At 42.2% G+C, this 22,596-nt stretch overlaps 2 protein-coding genes across 6 annotated transcripts; both read left to right on the top strand.

Moving 5' to 3' along the window:
- The first annotated feature begins 67 nt into the window (after window positions 1–67).
- Window positions 68–11,649, top strand: LOC117401310 (caytaxin-like). 3 transcript variants are annotated; one of them, XM_059014209.1, is made up of 13 exons: window positions 72–715; window positions 1,760–1,864; window positions 4,388–4,443; window positions 5,006–5,236; window positions 5,712–5,891; window positions 6,214–6,316; window positions 6,554–6,685; window positions 7,018–7,104; window positions 7,370–7,468; window positions 7,989–8,024; window positions 8,339–8,383; window positions 8,617–8,686; window positions 9,132–11,649. In XM_059014209.1, the coding sequence occupies exons 2-12, from the start codon at window positions 1,788–1,790 to the stop codon at window positions 8,645–8,647; spliced, it is 1,077 nt and encodes a 358-aa protein (XP_058870192.1). In that variant the 5' UTR covers window positions 72–715; window positions 1,760–1,787; the 3' UTR covers window positions 8,648–8,686; window positions 9,132–11,649. The 3 variants fall into 3 exon arrangements, with proteins under 3 accessions (XP_058870193.1, XP_058870192.1, XP_058870194.1); XM_059014210.1 differs by lacking the exon at window positions 7,989–8,024 and having other exon boundaries at window positions 68–715; XM_059014211.1 differs by lacking the exons at window positions 72–715; window positions 1,760–1,864 and adding an exon at window positions 2,972–3,323.
- Window positions 11,650–13,355: 1,706 nt separating this feature from the next.
- Window positions 13,356–18,330, top strand: LOC117401338 (nicotinamide riboside kinase 2-like). 3 transcript variants are annotated; one of them, XM_034001940.3, is made up of 8 exons: window positions 13,356–13,609; window positions 15,122–15,212; window positions 16,092–16,140; window positions 16,362–16,536; window positions 16,899–16,970; window positions 17,365–17,471; window positions 17,659–17,744; window positions 17,860–18,330. In XM_034001940.3, exons 1-7 carry the CDS (start codon window positions 13,584–13,586, stop codon window positions 17,742–17,744), a joined length of 606 nt encoding a protein of 201 aa, XP_033857831.1. In that variant the 5' UTR covers window positions 13,356–13,583; the 3' UTR covers window positions 17,860–18,330. The 3 variants fall into 3 exon arrangements, with proteins under 3 accessions (XP_033857831.1, XP_034767682.1, XP_034767683.1); XM_034911791.2 differs by having other exon boundaries at window positions 13,360–13,609; window positions 17,857–18,330; XM_034911792.2 differs by lacking the exons at window positions 13,356–13,609; window positions 16,092–16,140 and having other exon boundaries at window positions 17,857–18,330.
- Window positions 18,331–22,596: the final 4,266 nt, after the last annotated feature.

The raw sequence follows: 22,596 nt of genomic DNA on the forward strand, positions 1-22,596 counted from the left end.
CTCTGTGAAAATTCTAGGACTACCTCTGCTTTCAAATCCACTATGCAAGACTCTCTCCTCAACTGTACAGCGCTACTGCGGCTGCAGTGCTTATAGTTCAGGAAAATGGGGCGAGCATTGACAGGGACAGAGAGAGAGAGAGATAGCTGTAAAAGCAAGGAGGCTGTTGCTCTGCTTCCTAGCCCTGTGGAATAACGACAGCGCTGTGCTGCTCGCTCACAGTGTCCTGAATACACCACAGCTGGAGAGAGAGAGAGAGAGAGAGAGAGAGAGAGAGAGAGAGAGAGAGAGAGAGAGAGAGAGAGAGAGAGAGAGAGAGAGAAGACCTCCAGCTATACAGATCCAGAGCAGCCAGCAGCCATGGTACGTAGGAGTGGATACCCGATCGGGAACGGCATCGACGCTAACATCAGCATCCCGATGCTCTGATACGCCGTGACTAGCAAGCAAAGAGCCGCTGGACCCGCCGCTCCGCCTCCATCCATCCCACACCCCGGGGGTGTCTCCGCGCTGTCTCGTTCGTGCTCAGCTCGTTCCCTTCCGTTTTTTGTGTCTGCGGGTCCGCTCCTCACACCTGCTGCACGGCGGTGGTCTCGTCGCTCGGGATTGCGAGGGGAAGTAGCGACGCCTTTGCTCAGACTCCGCATCACTGAAGAGCGAAGGAAAGCAGCGAGCGACGAGAGGAAGAGGGGGAGAGATAGGGAGAGAGAGAGCTGTGAGTATTTAATACCCATCAGTTTCGGGGGGGGGGATTTTAGCATGCATTTGAAAAAGAAAAAAAATTAGCCTATATATGTGTATTATCTGTATGCATGCATATGTATGCATGTGTGTATGTGTGTATGTATGTATGTATGTATGTGTGTGTGTACTTACCCATATAATGCAAAATACATGTATATGACATTGTGGTATGTGCATTTTAAATTTAAATCATAGCAAAAAAACCTGCAGAATTACTGAGGTGAACTTTTCCGAGGGCAGTCCTGTGTCTCTGCTCTCCCTTGTTCTGTAGTCCTGTATCTCTGCTCTCCCTTGTTCTGTAGTCCTGTATCTCTGCTCTCCCTTGTTCTGTAGTCCTGTGTCTCTGCTCTCCCTTGTTCTGTAGTCCTGTGTCTCTGCTCTCCCTTGTTCTGTAGTCCTGTGTCTCTGCTCTCCCTTGTTATGCAGTCCTGTGTCTCTGCTCTCCCTTGTTCTGCAGTCCTGTATCTCTGCTCTCCCTTGTTCTGTAGTCCTGTATCTCTGCTCTCCCTTGTTCTGTAGTCCTGTATCTCTGCTCTCCCTTGTTCTGTAGTCTTGTATCTCTGCTCTCCCTTGTTCTGCAGTCCTGTATCTCTGCTCTCCCTTGTTCTGTAGTCCTGTATCTCTGCTCTCCCTTGTTCTGCAGTCCTGTGTCTCTGCTCTCCCTTGTTCTGCAGTCCTGTGTCTCTGCTCTCCCTTGTTCTGCAGTCCTGTGTCTCTGCTCTCCCTTGTTCTGCAGTCCTGTATCTCTGCTCTCCCTTGTTCTGTAGTCCTGTATCTCTGCTCTCCCTTGTTCTGCAGTCCTGTGTCTCTGCTCTCCCTTGTTCTGCAGTCCTGTGTCTCTGCTCTCCCTTGTTCTGCAGTCCTGTGTCTCTGCTCTCCCTTGTTCTGCAGTCCTGTGTCTCTGCTCTCCCTTGTTCTGTAGTCCTGTGTCTCTGCTCTCCCTTGTTCTGTAGTCCTGTGTCTCTGCTCTCCCTTGTTCTGCAGTCCTGTATCTCTGCTCTCTCTTGTTCTGCAGTCCTCGGCCCCTCGCTCCAGCCCTGACGATGGGCACCACTGAGGCCACACTGCGCATGGAGAACATGGAGGTGAAGGATGAGTGGCAGGATGAAGACTTCCCCAGGTAAGGGTGAACGCTGAAGCTGGGACAGCATCGCCTTCCTCTAGAGCTGTCTTTACCTGGCAGGGAGAGGACTTTCTCATCAAAACGACACCTGAGCTCCGTTTACTCTTTAAAGTCTGTCTTAACTAATCAGGGAGCTGCTGCTGGCCTCTGAAGCCATTGTAGACACTGAGAGAGACTTCTAACCAAAACTTTTCAGTGTTACTGCATTCTCTACCATTGCCTGTTTTTATAGTGGTAGATGTCTATTGAAAGCAGGCTTCGGACTTGCTGGTGTGACAAGGCACTGGGTTTTGCATTTAGAGAGCTCTGGGGTTTTGCACATGAATCGAAGAGTTTGTAGTGTTGTTTACCCACTTTCAGTTTTTTAAAAAGCATTGTTTAGCCTAAGAGAACTGCAAATTGCCATTTAGTTTGATCTGTACTGCTTCCCAGTCAGGAAATAAATCATTACATTAAATACGACCTGGTGTGCATGCTGCGGAGCTGGTAGGAGAGCTGGTGAGAGAGACACAGAGAGAGAGACAGAGAGAGAGCAGTCGTGTTGCCATGACAACGTTCAGGGAGAGGGGGGATGTAAAAGAGAGCGAGGGAGAGAACAGCAGAACAGAGGAGAGAGAAAGTGAGAGTGAATAAGCTGGTAATCCCTGTTCCTCGTTCCTGATTGAAAAACGGTCAGTCCTCAATCAGATCAGCCTGTGGCACAGTGACGACAGAGCTTGTATCTGAATGAGGTCACCACTCGGTTCCATCAGTGGGGCATAAATAAGGTTCATTTCTTTTGACGAAGATCTTTTAGTTATTTTAACGCATCATTTTCTGTCTGTGTTTTTTTTTTTTTTCAACTCCAGTCCTGTCCATTTATAAATACATATTCCTGTACCAGATCACTTTCCTCAGTTCATTTTGTTCTGGGCCGGACCTGCATCTGTTACAGGGTTACTGTCAAGCCAAGTTAAGAATCCAACAGAACAGGGAAGGGTTAATAAAGGCATTTGCAGCATCTCCGTCTGTCTGCATGTTTTGAATCAGAGGGGAGGATGGGAGGGCGGGGGGCTCAGTGTGACCCACCCCGGGGAATAAGAGAGAGAGGATGAGAGAGAGAGAGGCGGAGAGAGAGAAGGAGAGGGAGCTGAGCCAAAGGGCCTCCCATTCAGGGAGTGGGAGAGGAAGCAGGTGCAGGCTGTCCTTATATGGTAAAACTCCGCGTCATGTGACACTGTGGGCTACCAACAAAACAACAGCATCCAGTGGAAAATGGAGGCAGGGCTGGCTTAGAAAAATAACAGGAGCAGTGACTGCTTTATTATAAAGCGTGTGCGTGCATATCTTCAAGGGGAGGACTGCATTGAAAACAAGGGAAGAAAAGGCTTAGGACAAAAATAACAGGAAATATCTTTATATATAATTATATATATACATACATATACGTATATAAAAATCTCAGCATTACAGACAGGTAAGTGAGACAGTATTATTCCAGCTAGATTTTATGTGTGTGTGCAAAGAGATATATATATATTTTTTTATTAGCAGAAGCATTTGCAGGTGCCTCTTTTTCCAAAATGAATAAAAAATATGCTAGCAGACAGAAAGAGATAGACAGAGACACTTGCCCAAAGGGATGTTCAGCCTCCGTATCAGTATTACTGTGCTGTGCTGTGGTGTGGTGTGCTGAGCTGTGCTGTGCTGTGGTGTGCTGTGCTGAGCTGAGCTGTGCTGTGCTGTGCTGTACTGCCATAGCTGCTGCTAAAGGCTTGTTTGATCTCCTGTCTTGCAGCTGTGATGTTTGAACAGTCAGATTGATTTGCTAATACAGTTTGCTGCATGTTTTGTTTTTGCATTGTGTGGCCAAATGGGTGTGAAGAGTTCAGCGCAGGAAGCCACAGTGCGTTGGCTGGGTGTTTTCAAATGTAGGCTTTGGGTTTGGTTAAGCCATTCGGGCATCCTGAAGCCGTATCTTTGAAAACAGTTACAGCAGCAGGTCCTGAGATGAGATTTCACCTCAGTGCCACTCGGTGGGCAAATGCTGTAACTGCGCATCCGTTACATTTCGTCATGCAAGACGGTCACTAGCATAAAACAGCAGATTGAAGATAATAACCTTTTTGCTACTGGGGGTGGGGGGCGATGGTACATGACTGCTGCTGGGGGTGGGGAGGAGATCTGTGAGTGTTCGGATTCACACTCTTCTATTTATACTGAAAACATATCGTTCAAAATAAGATGGGGTCCCTTTTATCTGTTCCTATGGAATTAGCCATAACCAATTTCCATCAAAACCTTGTGCTCATCACTCATCCATCACCTTATGAGATATATATATATATATATATATATATATATATATATATATATATATATATATATATATATAACATAGGTTAAATATAGGTGAGTACATATAGATTCTCTTACCCGTCTGTTTCTAATACTTTGTGTGGGCTCCTCCACACTCTTTTCCACACATGCGTCGGAAAGCTCCATCAGCCAATGATGACTGTAGCTTTGGTCTCCCCGCAGACCCCTGCCAGAAGACATGGATATGGAATGTAGCCTCACTGATGACAACAGGACCTGTGAGTACAGAACACTGCCGCCTGGCTTCACCGCGTCCTTAACCCCCTTCCAGAAGAATACTGTGTTAAAAACCAGGGGTCTTCAAGATAGGAACACAAGATGCAGCCCAAAATGAAATATCTACTATGGAAGGGTTTCAGCTTTAATGGAAGTCCCATAGGATACATTTGCAGTCTACTCCCTTATATAGTAAAAGCATTGCAAATTGTAATAAAGCACAGTAAATGCATGTAAAGCATAGGCTAGGCATGGTGAAGAGTTGTGCATAGTATAGCTCATTCTATGGTTTTTCCACGTGTATTAAATGCTATGTAGGTCTGCTATTTTTCTTTGAAAAAATCAAAATGCAAGATGTATTTATGTAATTTGACAGATTACATTTAGACTTTTGTGGTTAAAGTTAAAGAGAACATTTAAATAACAGGTAGATGCCAGTTAAAAATGCTCCCAAAAAATGACTGTCGTCAAATGAGGACAACGACAGTTTAATGGATCTTTAACCAGCTCCTGTCTTGTCGTTCAGCGCGACGTGACGATGCCTCTCTCCTCTCCTCTCTGCAGCTCCGCCCACCTCTCTGAATGTGGGCGGGGGGGGCGGGGCTCACAGGAAGAGGCGCACCCTGGTGGCCCCCGAGATGAGCCTGTCCCTCGACCGGAGCGAGGGCTCCCTCCTGTCCGACGACTTCCTCGACACTCCGGACGATCTGGACATCAACGTGGACGACATCGAGACCCCCGACGAGACCGACTCCCTCGAGTTCATCGGCAACGGCAACGAGCTGGAGTGGGAAGGTCAGGGGGCAGGGGTCAGGGGTCCTGTAGAAGGGTAGAACCCACCCCTAACTAACAGTCCATGCTGTTGTTTTCAACCGGGAACTAAATATTGGTTTTGAATGTGCATTGCTTTCCAGCATGCAAATAAAAAACATACTCCCAGACAGCCTAACCGAAGACTTTAGTTACTGCAATACAGAGGCGAGGCTGAAATATAATCTGGGTTTGAAAACGAAAACCTGGACTATTAGGGGTCTCTGAGGTTTAGTTTAAGGTATTCCTGAATAGCACAGATATACGGTAGAGCTGCTTTCTGTATGCATGTGTGCTTCTGTGCAATGCTTTACATGGTGTTGAAACAGCCTTTAAGAGATGCAGGACTACAACTACCAGAATGCCCTGGGGTATGAGCCAGCTATGGTTCCCCCCACATTAGCCAAAACCCTTGTGTGTTTGGCACGGTGTCCTGACCCGCTCTGCCTGCTTGTTTCAGACGATACGCCCGTGGCCTTGGCGAAGGCGCTCCCCGGAGAGGGGGCGGAGCCAGGGGGCGAGGAGGGGGAGGGGTCAGGGGCTAACGGGCGCCTATGGAGGACGGTGATCATCGGCGAGCAGGAGCACCGCATCGACATGCAGGTCATCAGGCCCTACCTGAGAGTGGTCACGCACGGGGGTGAGTGCGGGTGCCAAAGGCAAGCACACTGCCGTGCAATCCGGGAAAGAACTGGCAGAGGTGCACAAAGAATATCTGAACATCTCTTATGATTAATGCTTTATTTTATTTATTTTAAAAAATACTGTGGGTTGTAACAAGTCAAAATCGTAAACCATATTAATTTGAACCTAATCATTTGTGTTCTGCATGATCTCACAAGAAGCAGCGTGTTGCAGGGGGAGCAGGTTAATGGCTACACTGTGGTTGACAGGATGTACTTAAGGCTTGAGATATTGAAATGATTGGTTCCTTGTTTGAGTGACTGACTGCCTTGCCCCAGGTTACTATGGAGAGGGCTTGAACGCCATCATCGTTTTCGCGGCCTGCTACCTCCCTGACAGTAACTGCGCGGACTACCATTACATCATGGAGAACCTCTTCCTGTGAGTACCAGGGCGTATCAAGCTGTTGAAGAGTATAACGAAAGCAAAGTGAAGCACAGGCACACCTGACGATGTGCATGAATGTGCACCCCTGCATGCGGTCTATCAAACTGCTACCACTGCTTGCTATTTGTACTGTAGGAGTCTATGCTATAGGACACTTTTCTGTGGGTCCTGCAGCTCAGTTTCAAGCTATTGCTGGTCAGTGACAGACTGCACACCCTGTCTGCCCTGCAGGTATGTGATCAGCAGTCTGGAGCTGCTGGTGGCTGAGGACTACATGATCATCTACCTGAACGGGGCCACACCGCGACGCAGGATGCCCGGCCTGGGCTGGCTGAAAAAGTGCTACCAGATGATCGACAGGAGGTGGGGGGTTATTTTCAAACGCTCTGCACCCACGTAAATTATGCATGTTAACCCTGCTGAAACGAACACAGGAGTGGAAGACTAACCGGAAAGACAGGCAAAAATAAACATTATGTTTGCCATAACATGCGCTGCGTTCGAAACTGCACTCGCTAATGGAAAGTGGGTAAGATTGATGGAATCATTTTTTTGCTATAATTGTTTTAATAAGTGGTGGTGGGCCTGGACCACCTGGTAGGTTTCATACAGGGTTAAAGGGTGCCGGATTTAATGGAATATTTAAGGCTGAGATTATTGAAATAGCCTGCTGTGTCTTTAATGTGTTTGCACAGGCTTAGGAAGAACCTGAAGTCCCTGATAATCGCTCACCCGTCCTGGTTCATTCGTACCATCCTGGCAATCTCCAGACCCTTCATCAGGTGAGAGCAACAGAGCATTCATGCATTAACCCTTTCACCCCTGAATTAGTTTAGAATTCAAAAAGGAACCTCTTTATGGAGTTTCTCTTTTCCCGAGGCCACGGTATTCTTTGAAACAGTTAAGATAGGACTGGAAGGGTTCAAAAGAGTTTTTCAGGCTAGCGATTGTTTTTAAACCTGCTGCTCCACCTATCAGATCACAATACTGCAGCACGCTGTCTGTCTGACTGCCTGTCTAACTGTCTGTCTGTCTGTCTGTCTGCAGTGTGAAGTTCATGAATAAGATCCGCTACGCCCACAGCCTGGAGGAACTGGGGCAGATCATCCCCATGGAGCACGTGCAGATCCCAGAGTGTATCCTGCAGTAAGTACCCGTCACCACAAGAGGGCACACAATACCAGCTAAATTCTGAATGGATCTTTTCATAGTTTAGACTGGCTGAGCTACTCTCTACAAAACTACAGCTATGGCCAAAAGTTTTGCATCAAATAGAACCTTGAGATGATTCAAAGTGTGAATGTAATTTAGATCTTTTATTTAACATCATGTAATTAAAGAAACTACAAAATGGTATCGCAAAAGTCATAATAGTGGTACAGTATTTCATGTTAGATTTCGAACTGTCCCAGTTTTTGTCAGTTTTTTGTTAAGCAGATGGAAAACTACAAAGCTGTATGTAATTCAATATGTTAGCAGCAGGTTTCATTCGACTTTATGAAGCAAAATGTGTTCATTCTATTGGGTGATGCAAAACTTTTGGCCATGTGTATGTTTTACATTTCCATGTCAAATTCCTTGTATGGCTGCAATGAAAGCCCAGTTTGACTTGACTAGTCACAGTCTGCCATGCCGCTGAGCTATTAATGTGTGTGCTTTCTTTTAGGTTTGAAGAAGACAGAATTAAAGCACGTAAGGACAGGTATAACCATCGATTGCTTTTCTCCTCAGTTCAATGGAAACGTATTAGACATGAGCAAATTTAAACTACACGCGGTGAAAAGCATACGAAAGCTGAAACTTGCAACCCTAATCTCAAACCTTACCGTACCTCACACAAACCCTGACCCTAAATCTAACCCTCTAACCCTAAATCTATACTGTATACAAGGGTGGGATTATGTATTTGTTTTGCTCATGACATCACTGCAGCCTGTGATGTGGGCTTGAATTCCATTGCAAGTACAGTGCTCCTGATTGAACGGAAACATAACTGCACTCTGCTTCCCCCTACAGGTTGGAGGAGGAACAGCAGCAGCAGCAGCCGGCAGAGACAGAGAGGTAAGGAGAGATCACAAGTTGGGGATGTATCAAACTGGCTGGTTTCTGATGAAGTAGAGAATACAGAGGGTTTAACTGCATGTATAGAGTAACGCAGTAAGCAGATTTTTATATTTTAGTGCACAAATAAAGGGGACACTGCAGATTTGAAATACATTGTAAGTGTATTTATACTTTGGATCATAGTCCAATCATGCCTGAACTTTTACTTTTGACATCTTTTTGAACCACAGGCCTGGAACAACGACAGCAGAGCAGTCATAGAACCGTGAAGGGGATGGACCGCAGCTGCTTCTCATTCAGGTCACAAGCCATGATTTACCACAAGAGCATGTTTGCACTGCAGTACTGTGTGTGTATTACTTTCCATGTGGTGTAGTGCGGTTTCCCACCACAAGAGGGCACTGTAACACAACCGGCATTGGCAGCCCAAACAATTCTGTCTTCAGAACACCACTGAAGCACGTGTACAGTACGTTCTGGTCATTTTCTCGTTGGCCATACCTACAAAGCAGGGATGGTATTCAGACTCCTATTGCATAGCAGTTTCTCCCATTCCAGGTTTTACTGCAAGCTTGATTAGCCCCAGTGTATAGGTAACAGGCTCATGTGTGTCTTATTAACCGCATAGTAAAATTAGGAACGGATCAAACTGCAGTGCAACGGGAGTCTTACTTCCTAACACCCTAAGCTAACACCCACTTAATAATCATATCATCGTTTTTGTTCTTTCTTACTCTTTCTGCAGAAAACAAAAGAAAAAACTGAAGAAAATTCATGTTTACAGTCCGGGAGGATGGAAAGAGAGATGAAAAGAGAGCTCATTTATTTTTTATCTTTAAGAAGTGAACCCTAACCCGAACCCTAACCCTCACCCTAACCCTCGCTCCAGTATTCCAATGGTATTCCATTGTCAGTATTCTGGAACCGTATCATTCATTCTGTGTAATTTTCATATCGGATCTGACACAGAAAATCTAAACCAGTCGGGAGTTTCAGAAGCACTTTCTTTTTTTGTATTGTGTATTTATTTATTTAGATATTGCTCCTTGATTTATTTGCTTGCTAATATTTTATTGGCATGACAGTAGAATTAAAGCAGGATGAGGGTAGCGGGTGGGGATCCTTTTTTGTATTATTATTATTACTGTAGTTTAAGTATGTTGTGAAAAAACAAAACAAAACAAAACAAAAAAAATAGAAATATGTTTTCATATACCTTTGGCTTCCAAAATGATGAAATTAACATTTAATAACAGTGTGGTCTTCACAGAGTCTTGTATATACCATTCTTACCACGTTCGTTTTCTTGACTTTAATATTGGCATGCTTCGATTACCAGCAGTGTGTTCAGTACCTCCAGTTCTGCCGCGCTGGTTCAAAGACTCTACAGAATGGAGTACACTTTGAACAGTAATCTCAGTGCTTATGCATGCTTCTGGGATTCGTTTGCAGGTTGCCTTTGCTTTTAAAAGTATTCATGGGGTGTTCTGTAAATTCTGCTATAGCAATTCCTCGAAAACATTATTTACCATTCGGAGTGAAACGAGTGAAGAGACAGCTGCTTGGGTTTGCGTGGATCGCTGTCTGAGAAAAGCAGCAGTCATCACAAACCCAAGCAGCTGTTTCTTCGCTCATTTCACTCTGAATGGTAAACCAGCCCGATCAACAGCAGTGACCCTCACCTGACTGTCAGCGCCTGCTTGGTTCTAGCAGCTCCATCAGGACTCTTGTGGTTTTATTTTCAAAAGGAAAAAAAAAAAAGTGGATTGCAAAACTAAGCAGTGGGTTTGTTTTACAAATGAGTACCGCATTCCGGGATCATTTAAGGGGATCTTATCGCTAGGAGAACTGTCATTTTTAGATTTTCTCTATCTGAAAACATGTTCCAAAAAGTGTGTTCTTTAACACTGAAAACAGGACCCCGCTGTGCCTCAGCCCCCCCCCCCCCCCCAAAAAAAAACCAGGTATTAAACTACAAGTAGTCACACACGCAGTGGAATTTAAATGCTATAACTCATCTTGCTGAATTAAATTTCATGACAAACCTGTCCTACACGGTCACAGGAACTAATTGTACAAAGTTCACACCTGCTGTTGCAGCATTCTGGAACGCTCATACACATTGCATAAGGTATACGAGGACAGGCAGTGCGCTCATCAGCACAGCGTCAGCTGTCAAAAAGATGCCACAGAGAATATTTGAACAATGCAGCTTGTGCTACATTTGTCATTAGATTGCACTTGTTTTTATTAAAAAAAAAAAAACCAGAGTGGGTTTGTAACTAAACTGAATGAAAAACACAATTTGGTTCTTAGTTATTATTATTTGTTTATTTAGCAGACGCCTTTATCCAAGGCGACTTACAGAGACTAGGGTGTGTGAACTATGCATCAGCTGCAGAGTCACTTACAATTAAGTCTCACCCAAAACACGGAGCACAAGGAGGTTAAGTGACTTGCTCAGGGTCACGCAATGAGTCAGTGGCTGAGGTGGGATTTGAACCGGGGGGCCTCCTGCTTACAAGCCCTTTTGTTTAACCACTGGACCACACAAGAACTCTATAAATGACAGTTCAACTTGTAGACCTACAGGACTGGATTTACTGTGCGAAGGTTTTGCTCCTGTTCAAAGTTTGCAGTCTGTAATCTCTTGTAACTCCAGATGTGGAGGGCATGGAGGGTTGATTTGATCAGCCTGTACTGGGATAAACCACAGCTGGATTGGTAGAGCATTTTCAAATGCACTGTATCACCCACCTGTTTTTAGAGGCAATCGCGGGATAATTACCCAGTGCTGTAATCCAGCTGCTGATTATCTGGTCTGGATAGTGATGTGTGAACTTTTGAAAAGCAGGACAGAAGTGTGTAAACTTTGCACTGGTGTAACAGCTTATGTTACACCCGTAAGCATTCCTCCTCTGAGCAGTGGAGGCGAAAGCGAGCGATCAGACCCTTCTGCTGGCCCACTATCCTTCCAGTAATCAGTGCTTGAGTGGCACAGAGAAGAGTGTCAAGTCTCCTTGTCTCAGTTTCCTGGGTTGGTTCTTGTAATTCGGAGGAGATGAGGATGAGGGTGACTGTAACTGAAATGCAGCCCTGGCTCCTCTGAACGACCTCGCTGAGCATCACCGTTAAAATCGACAGTCTGGAGTCTTCCCCACCCCTCTCTGAACCATGCTAGCTGCCGTTTGTGTACAGATGTATTTTCTGCTTTGTATGATGCAATTATGATCTGTGAATATTAAAATTACAAGTGAATCCGACACTGTCTCGCTGTATTTTTGATTTGAATGAAAACTCTTTTAAGTCCTCTGGTGTGTGAGTATGTTAGAGATGAGGGACTGACTGAAGCCTTTTGTTTTCTGATGGGCTGGAAGACAATGCCTAATGGTTGAACAGCTGAGAACTGGTGGACAGTGTAGCTTAGTGCTAGGTCTGATGGACTGGGGACGTTTTAATACTAGGCAATAAACTGACAGACATGTGAACACAGCTGGTAAAAAAAAAATTAAATGTCCAAAGTGTAGCAATGACAGAGAGTGTGAAATGGAGAGCTCTCTATTTGGTGGACTGATACTATATCAAATTTAAGAGCTCTGGGCTGTGTTGTTGTGTAAAAAAAATACCTTAAAATTATATAAAAAGGACTAATGTGAAGCCACAAATGCCCCCTTCTCACACACTAAGGAAAAGAGGGTTCCTGCTGGCATTCTGTATAGAACCATTGGAAGCATCTTTAGAACCCAGTTAGGTTCTAGTTGGAACCCTGTACTGTACATACTGTAGAATGTGCAGCCCCCCTACTCTCTCCTGCCTCAGCTGAGTTACCCAGTGGCCTTGGCACGCTTTTCCTATATACACGAAACCCAATACAGGATGTCTGTCTGCATATTTAATTACAGAGCCAGGGTGGGGATACTGCTCCAGCAGGGAAAGTGAGCACTGTCTTTCAGGAGGGATGGAAATACAGCAGGAAAAAATGCCTCGATTTTCACTTAAATTGCATCATACCTGACCGGCAGCAACATAATTTGCATGTTAAGAGAATCTCTGCAAACACTTTAAGAATACAGTTTACTGTGTGTAGACGCACACAGTGCTAGAAAACATCTGGGTTTAATGTTCTATGCATTGTCTGAACTTCCTTTTGCCTCACACCCAGCCCTTTTCACTGCCACCTGTATCACACACACAACTATGCAACGTTATATTTCTAGTGTATTTTTTTGTTTAACTCTTTTTGTTAAACTGATACACCGCTAAATGTCCAAAACTATATAGAGCTATCCTCACCTCCATGAGACAGAGTACAGAAACTAGAAACGTACACAGTTCGACCGTGTTTGTGTGTGTGTGTGTGTGTGTGTATTTTACACGTCGTTTTTTTTGTAGGGGGAGGGGGGGGGGGGGGGGGGGGGAATTACTTTACTAATGCCAAAGTTAAAAATAAATAAATAAATAAATAAATAAATAAATAAATGTACGTTTCCTTAAATTTGTAAAAATATGTATGAAACAATACAAAAAAACACATCACTCAAAACGAGAGGCATCTTTTACATTTTACCCAACAAACAAACAATGAGAGAAAAGGCTTTACTATATATTAGTAAACGCACTTTTACTGTACGTTGCTCCATTTAGAAATGCAACCATGATCCTAATTAACCTGAAAACTCGGATGGGATTGCTTATAATAATTTGGGTATAATTGCACCCTCGACCTCCACATCGCCTAACCTGGTTTATTTTTAGCATCCACGACCAGGTGGAAAAGTCCGACTAGCTCGCGCACTGCGCGCTACCTGACACAACTCGACAGGTGCAGGTTGCAATGAGCGACCTTGCATAAGCATGCGCGCTTCGGCGGCGCTGATTGGCTCTACTCATGTCCATAGACCGCTTTATGATGCTTGATTGGCTGCTGTTAAGAAAGAAGCTATTGGAGAGAGAGAGAGTGAGAGAGAAAGGCGGCCAGACACGTGGGGGCGTTTCGGAGTGACGTAAGACAGAGAGAGGCTATAAAGTTAAAGGCACGCTGTATCTTTATCAATGAAATAGTAAAAAGACAGCGAGGTTCTGGAGGAGAGAATATTGTTTGTTGTGTTTTTTTTCCTTGCTGTTAAATCGGGGTTTATTTTCCCTCCGTTTTTATTTGTATTGAAAAGAAGACGAAGTCCCAGATAAAACCGACAGCATGAAATACATTATAGGCATTGGCGGGTAAGTCATACATTTTTTTTCAAAATACTTGTTTATTTTGTTTTTATAGCACAAACGTTTGCTGAAAAAATGTGAATCTGAATGTGTTGTTGTAGATTAAAAGTAAGGCTACAATGGATTTTGAGCGAATGTGTGTTTTAAATAAAACAATACTGGTTATTTTAAAATCTCGGGAAAATACACAGAATAAAGTGTTCGAGTGAAACCACAATAACGGATTAATTAAATGCAGTCACTCTGAATGAAAAAAAGCACTTTTAAACTATCTAGGGTTAAGAACCATCCTAGATGATAAAATAAATATATAGATGCGAGACTATTGATTATTCACTCATGTAACTAACAAACCCGTTATTACACAGCAGCGAGAGGCTGTCAGGATACTGTGTTAAACTGCTAATCTAGCTCTTTCATTTAATAAATAAGACGAATGTAACATTTCGTGTTGTGTATTTAATAGTAATTAGCTGATATTTCTTAATTCCTATAGTAAATACATTCTATATAGCTTTGATCACTAGTCAGCGCGCGCCTTGGGTTATTTCCTGCCTGTTTGGATTGTAGGCACGAGATGTTGAGCGGGAGATTTAAACAGCAGCGCGCACTTTCAAAACACAAGTGAACAGCTCGCGCATCGCCTTCAGTTTTAACGGTATTCGCAGGAAAATAAATTCAAAATTAACTGAACAGAACTAAAAAGTACAACACGGCGTAAATGATGGCTTTTTTTTATACATTCAGTATTTATATTCGGACGTGACCTGAAGGAAATCTAAAAAGGGTGAAGTTACCAGTGGATATTGTATCGCTTTTTTGTATTTGTAGTTCCATTAAACATATAAATGTAAAATATATAACTATATATCGTACAAGTCTTGTACAATGGTTGCTTTTTTTATCGTTTTTATTAAAGCTATTGACGGAGTTGTAATTTTTAAATGTGCTCGGGGCGGGAAACATAACCCACTAACCAGAATGTACTGTAAACAAGCTAGAGAAAAAACCGGCCCTGTCAGTGTACTAAAATAAAGATAACTGCATTACATTTTTGCGCATTTTAAACAGAAGACCAGAGTTAAAATGAATAAAATGGTACTGCAACATGTATTAAGTTAGTCGGTACATGCATGCTGAAATTCTGTTTGTGTGATTAAGCAATGCTCCTGTGTGTATTATAATCGCACAAATCTAAGCCATTTTCAGGTAACTTGACTTTAATATGCACGTGTCAATACAAGAAATTAAAAGCTAAATAAAGTGGATATATAGTTACAGGGAAGTACAAATACGTTAATAAAATGTGTACTGTTCTTGCGTGTCAATTAGACATGTTTTATAATGGAGGGCGCCAAAATGTACAACCGTATAGCAGTGCATTCACTTTCACAGGGTGAATGTAATTTACAAGACGTAACGTTTGCCTGCTTCCAATACCTAATGCCACGGTGTGGACCTTTTTTGTGTTTGTTACAGTACTTTGATGTGTTTATGCCATGTTAACTTTTTCTGTAGTGTGACCAATGGTGGGAAAACCACGGTGACGAATAGACTTGTCAAAACGTTGCCCAACTGTTCCGTGGTGCACCAGGACAGCTTTTTCAAGGTAAGCATTAACGTGGATATTTAAATATAAAAGTAGTTAGTTTTGGGTGCGGGAGGAGGGTGTATGAATACGGTTTTTTTTGCTCTTTTGCTTTCAATGCATGGCCTTTTGTCTTTTGCATTTTAGTCGTCCCTATTTACTATCGCTGTGAAGGTCGTTTTTCTTCACCACAGCGACCCCTACTGGTAGTAGTTGGAGTGGAAGACTTTGTAGTCTTCCACTCCAGTGTGTGGATCTGCATTTATAAGCCAACCACAAACGTAGTTTATGATCTACTTTTAATTGCTTTGCATGCATAGCGTTTTCAGATAAGGAAACACAACTGCATTTAAAAGACTCCTTTAATATCAGATTACTGGAATAAGTAGCAGAATCCACTCTTTAGGGTCTAAATGTTGTGAAATAAGTTCAACCCTTTTTTCTGTGGCTACAAGACAAGTGCATTTGCAGCCAGAAAACATCCTTTTTATGGGGCCAGAGATGGACAAAGGTTAACAAAATACTACTGGTGCCATCTCAAGTCCAGTGATAAAATAAAATGACTTTGTGGCAAGTTATCACAAGACTGTCAGATCATTAAGTAAAGGCTAATGTGCTTTTAAAGTCTTGTGGGCTATATTGACCTGAATGCATAAGTTAAGGGTTAAACAAACTTGATACAAATATGACTGCTTTGTCAACAGATAACACTCTTTGATCCCCTGGGCTAACGTGTTGTTGCTTAGTAACTGCTTTTCCTGGCAATTTTATACAGTGCTGTAGTTTCTTGCTGGCATTTTGCATGTGCTTGGCTTCTGTAGTTCAGGATGTGATCGGATCTAACCAATAACTGATCACCCTGAGTTTGCAGCAATGTTTTATTGGTCACTGTTATTTCAGCCTCCAGATCAGATAGAAGTTGGTGAGGACGGCTTTAAACAATGGGATGGTAAGAGTGGTTTTCACTGTAGGAAACAGTACGGTGTTTTTCATTAAGTACCTTTTTAAAATACTCCTTTACAATAATGAATAGACATTTTTGTGGTCAAATTTAAAATGCAATGTAATGCTAGCCTCTAATCTTCACCTTCTTACATTTCCCCTTTGACTATTGCATCTTGAGTGAGTCATTCTCTTTCCCCTCTCCCCTTCTTTCTCTGCTCTGTTTAGTGATCACATCCCTTGACATGGAAGCCATGATGAACACTGTCCGTGCATGGATGGAGAACCCAGTCAAGTTTGCCCGTTCTCATGGAGTTAATGTATTACCAACAGCAGAGGAGCCAGATTCAGAGACTGAGGTCCACATACTGATAGTGGAAGGCTTTCTGCTGTACAACTACAGGTAGGATGCTTCTGTAATATGATACGTCTCAGTGCTTGGGAGCATAAGATATTCCTTTTCACAATTAAAGATTGCCCTATACATACTGTATAATGCTGTCCCAGCAATGCTAGGTTGAGATAAGGAGGGCAGTACTTTGTTAGGTCAAACTGGAACAGCAGTATGCTTTATCTTTTAGAGTACAGTGTTTTGTAGAGTACAGTTTTAATTTGATTTGTTTCCTTAGCAATGTGTGCGCTGCCATAAAATGGCACTGCTGCACAACACAAAGTATAGTATTTGCATTCAAAATGTGTTCAGAGCAGAATTTGCAAACAGATTAAAATGTATTCAAGAAATAATAATAATTTTGTTTCTGGCAGGCCCTTGTTAGAGGTGTGTGACAAATGCTTTTACATTTCCATTCCATATGAAGAGTGCAAAATGAGGAGGAGGTAGGTAACTTTTTTTTTATTTCCTTTTGAACAAATTATCTGGGCCCTCCATCCCCATGAACACGGTTCAAACTGCACAATAGACCGAACTAAAATGAAAGTCTAAATGGAGGTCTATCGCACTTTGCTGAGGCATCTCCAGCTGTTTAGCTTCATACTGTTTTGCAGTTTGTGCTGTATGTGTGCGATTTGCTTAGAGTGCCCCTTATCTCTGCAAACCATGGTTTATTTATAGTAACAATTGGGTTTGCTTTTAAAAGCTTGCTCTAGTCATGAGGCTTCTTTGCCATTGAAAAAAAAATTCCATGTCAAAAGTCACAGCTGTTTACTTGCTAATTTGTTTTGAATAAAGTTGAAGGTGTTTTTGTTTTACATCAGATTCATTTCTTTGTAGTACAAGACAATACACTGTTCCCGACCCCCCTGGTCTGTTTGACGGGCACGTCTGGCCCATGTACCTCAAACACAGGAGAGAGATGGAAGAAAACTGCATGAATGTCGGTAAGTGAAATTTAGTTTAATTGGAGTTCCATCGCTCCTTAAGTTGTAGTCAAAACAATCTTGTCAGTTATGTTGGCTTGATTACTGTTTTTATTGTACATTTTATGGGGCATAATATGGTGCATTTTAGTTGATGGCTGCACATTTCTATGGTGCTGGAATTATTATATTTTTTTATGATTATCAGAATATCTTGATGGCTTGAAATCAAGAGAGGAGATCTACAACCAGGTGTATGAAAACATCCAGAACACGTTGTTAAATCATTTATAGGTGAGCCATTTGTACGGTACATTTTTTAAACGTACCATCCATAACGTGAATGTAAATCTTCCTCTTCCTACTCTGTTCCTGTATCTAATGGTTTCTTTTTAATTCTCTTTAGCAGGACCTGTGGAGCTCTGAAGACCTGTGTACAGATAATTTGTAAATAATTGAGGAAGTTAGGATAGTACTAATAACCTTACGGTTGTTTTTTTGTTTTTTTTAAGTAATTATCAATGGCAAATAGACATTTTTAATCTTGATGTAAATAGTTGGAAGAAACAATGACTTGTATTAAACTGCCCTTGATTGTGGCAGGATTTATTTTTGGTATTTTGTATTGATGAATCCAAGGACCGAAAGCAGCAAGAATATGAACTTATATATTTTTTAAAACAATTTAACTTCAACAGTGAGAGTTTCCAAAAAGTGTGCCAAGTTAACTATGCACAGTTATTTTAAAGTGTTCAGTGTTTTAGTAACTGTTGGTATTTTATCTTGTGTCCTTTTTTTTTTTTTTTTTTAATTATTTTAAATGTCAACTATCCCCATATCATTGGGTTTGTCACGCCATCTCCTAAAACTATGAATTTCAGACCTTGTCTTGTGTCTTTCTTTATTCCACATCCATGCACACACATTTCCCAACACAATACATGCAGTCTGGAGCACAGATGCAATGTGTTTCTACAAGCCAGAATGCATGGCAATATGAATGCGTTTCTATAAAGTGGCATGCTTATTAATAAAGCTCCCATCTGGTCTTTCTCTAAAAGCACAACCACCTACCTATGTTTAAACCCATGACGGTATGTAACCAGTTCATGCCTCCCTGGCATGTTGCATGCTTTTATCAACCAATACTCTGATCAGAATTGCATGGCTTAATTCAATTGGGTGCTTGTATGCTGCTGCCTAGATTGAACAGATTCCAGCTTGCTAGTTTACAGGTTCAATTATACTCCTCTTCAGACTAGACAATCTTATGTAAACAGAGCTGTATTCCTGATAGTGGTATTCAGCAACTTGCATGCCTCGGATGTATACTGAAAACTAGACTACCTTAACATGTGCTCCATAGCGTTTGAGATTTTGTGTACAGCTGGTACTATCCTACCACTGTCAACAGAACAAAGTACATTTCTGAGCATGTCATATATTTGAGTATTTAAAAAGCGTTTTTGTTTTTTAAATTCTGTAAAACAACACTATAGCTGTTTTTAGAATACTTGTAAGCATAGGTTGGTAGTGGTGAAGATGCACTCTGCATTAGGCAAGGGTATTTATTATAGATTCTTGTCTGGGAATTGAAGTTGGAACAAAACAAAGAAACAATCAAATGAGGGTGGTGTCACTTAACCTAGTTTCAGAAGGAGGGTTATATTTGGCTTTTTATTTACTGCTGGTTTACTTAATAGGATGCTGTGACTTTGTCTATAAACATAACTGATCTGTATGCACTGAAGTATGCTTTCATGTTCCAACTTTACTGAACACGATGCATGTGATTTTTTTTAAGAGGGTGTTACCAGTTTAAATACAGGAGATGTATTACTGCTGTTAGTTATTTTCCTAGCGCCAAAATATGTTTATTGAGGATCCTCTCAATTACCTGGAATACTGATATTTACTGCAACTGTTTTTCTCTATCATTTAATGCTATTAGCAGTTTTCAGATTTATAATTGGTTCCTATGATGCTGATGCAATATTGCAGTTTCCCACAATATGTCTTTGTCCTCCTTTATATCTCTGAAATACTGCTGCAGGCTGATGATTTGAATGAACTCGGAGGTGTTAATGTAACACATTCTCTGTGTTTTACAAGATCTTAACCCACAGGAGATTTTAAAAGACAAATTCTGGATAATGTAGATGTGTGTAATTAGTATCAGGGCTTGTGCGGATTATTAATAGCGAGCAGGAGACTTGTCATAACAACAGTTTTTTTTCTGTTTAAAAATCTCAACTTTGTTCTTTTTTGCTTTGTCGTTGATCTGCAGGATTGATCAGGCTGCTGTCTGGTTGGTCAGAGGGTCATCTGATGCTTAAAGCCATTAGTGCTCAGGATTTGCAGGGCTCAAGCTCTGGCATGTGCAAGCATTTTATAAATTTCTCGCAGATTAAAAAATATCACCAGTTAATGCCTCATTTCCATTTGCAAAACCTTGGCTTGTCTCTGCTGTTTCAACTCCGATCTAGTTTCAAAACCATTGGTATGCATCTGTGCTGGTTTATAATCACTGAATTAACTGAATCACCTACAAGGAGCATTAACAATAACAAGAAAAATCTATATGTTTTTTCGGGAAGGTGCAATATGCAGTATAAAAATTCAGCGCTTGGGTGAACTTTTACCAGCGAGTAAAAATGTCATGAGCTATAACATAGCAATCCTGCTGTAATCACTGACACCTCGACCACATGACATTCCACTCCGCTCCGTCACTCCGTCTGCTGTGACCGACGCTTTATTTTGGTCATCCATCATCAGTTTTATATCACCCAATGCAATGTTGTTGAATAAGCTCTCCCCCTGCCAACTGACATACACCAGGAGGGGTGGATTAATCTAACATGAAAATAAAGAGACAGGAATGAATGCCCTGCAGGTACAGCACTGCATATAGACTGCCTGTTACTTGCTGAATCCAGAACAGGCTCTTGCCTGCAATTCATGACCCATGACGATGTGTAAATGGAAACACCAACAAGATTGGCTTGATGTTGAAAGAAATAGATGTATCGCTGCAGTATGGTAAAAGCAATGTAAGGAGTTTCTTGCAAACATTGCAGGGAGTTCTGGTAATACAGATGAAATCCTCAACAAGCAATACGCAGTTCTGTCTTGGGCTCTAGTTTTGACTTTAAGTGATTTGCCCTGACATGCACCCTATTAGATTATAATTAGATCGCAATGCTGGTCTCAATAGCTTTCATGCAGCCATTTAGAAATGGATGTTTTATAGTTCACAAGAGCCAATATTTACTGGGTCATGTTTGGCAGCTATATATAGAGTAGAGCCTGCTACTGATGTGAAACAACAACTTGAAATTTCTGTTTTGTATCCGGTGGGTTGGGTCCAATGGAAATCATGTCAAATTAAACTTATACTGCTTAATTATTATTATTACCAATACTTTATTTTAAAGCGTTCCTACTCTAAAATAGGAGCGTGCCCTGGTTATGCCTAGCCTGCATGCTTGCATATAGCGTTTCCATACATTTCCATGTGGGAATGTTTGGCACAGGGCGCTGATATGCTAAATTCAGATATACTGGAGCCGGAAACTGCGTCAGAGAGCAGAGGCCTCATAGTAGGTGAAACCTGATTCTGGGTCGCCTAGCAACTGGCATAATCCCCTTGTAAGCCAGTTCCAGCTGCAGGGGCCGTCATGTATAATTCCACATCCTCATCACTAAATTACTGGCAACGACAGACAGAGGAGGAAGGTGGAGTTACAGAATTCCGATTTCAGCAAAGCACCTCAATAAAGGAATCTGATTCCCTTTCTGAGGTTCTGCTGCAGAGCAAAGTTTGGACCTTCGCTTCTGAATCAAACAGCAGCAAAGTTCCCCTGCACATGGCTGTACTGAACAGTGTCAGGGGCAGATAGACGTTGTTAAGAAAGAGGGAGGCTGTTTTGATGAGGATAAGAGCCTCGCACTGCTCCACCAGTACAGAGCAGAGGGAGGCTGTTTGGTGAGTGCAAGAGCCTTAAACTGCTCCACCAGTACAGAGCAGAGGGAGGCTGTTTGATGAGGATAAGAGCCTCACACTGCTCCACCAGTACAGAGCAGAGGGAGGCTGTTTCGAGAGAGTACCTTTAAAAAAAGGTATTGCTGTTTTTGTTTTCTGTGAAAATTAACAAATTTAAGTAACCTTTAAATGAAAACTACACCCCTTAAGTAAGGACGCGTATGTGTGCTTGTTACTTTTAATAGACTTTTTTTTCCCTTGATGGAAACTTTGCACAGCATGGGAGAAAAGGCTGAGTCAAGCTGTCCCTGTGCGTTTGGCCAGGGCTCTGCAAAGGCTCAGAGATGAAACAGGTCACATGCCAGCACGCTTGGAAGGAACCGAATCTGAGATGCCTTGCTGGGTCCTTCTCTCTGCAGGAGTGCGGCTGGGCTTCACACACACATATCATCTCCCAAATTAAATTCTGCTTTGTCCAACTCAACATAGAGAAGGCCATGGTCTGTTGGAACAACACAGGCCTGAACACATATCACTACAGTGCAGTATATTGTAAAAAGCAACTTCAAAAGAAGAGCATTGATTAACGTGCACAAAACAGAAAAATAAATACAATTGTATTTTTTTACTTGATGCACACTCCTTCATTCTCTTAAGTGTTCACTACAGGTAGGCGTCTTTTCTGTATCATATAACACGCATCGTGCATTGACAACAGTGCAAGCTTGTTTGCAAAAGATTATTGTAATATGTGGAAAAGATATTGGAAATAACAAGCTTTGCATAGAAGCCGCTGCAGGTTTGATAATGTGTTGATTAAAAATGATAATCAGTGATGCGACAGGTTCCTTCCCAACTCAACTGACCAATGAGGTAGCAGCGCACAGGTGGGCAAGTTGTGTTCGCTCCGACGTGATTGGTTTATGTGTGAATCCAATCAGAGAGTGGATTAGCCCAAAGCCACCCCTTACTGTGGCGACAGGTTTCCACCTCTGGGACTGCAGTATCTATTTTTACATTGCAAACTATTCAAAACCAAGCTAGCTGTTAACCCATCAACTCCTGCAGCATACGTTTTTATTATATCATACTAAAGGGCAAGTTTAATAGATTCACATACATTCGGAAATATATTAGCTTCCAATATAAATCTATTGTCTT

The sequence above is a fragment of the Acipenser ruthenus genome, chromosome 47 (genome assembly GCF_902713425.1).
Source record: "Acipenser ruthenus chromosome 47, fAciRut3.2 maternal haplotype, whole genome shotgun sequence".
In the NCBI taxonomy this organism is placed as follows: Eukaryota; Metazoa; Chordata; class Actinopteri; order Acipenseriformes; family Acipenseridae; genus Acipenser; species Acipenser ruthenus.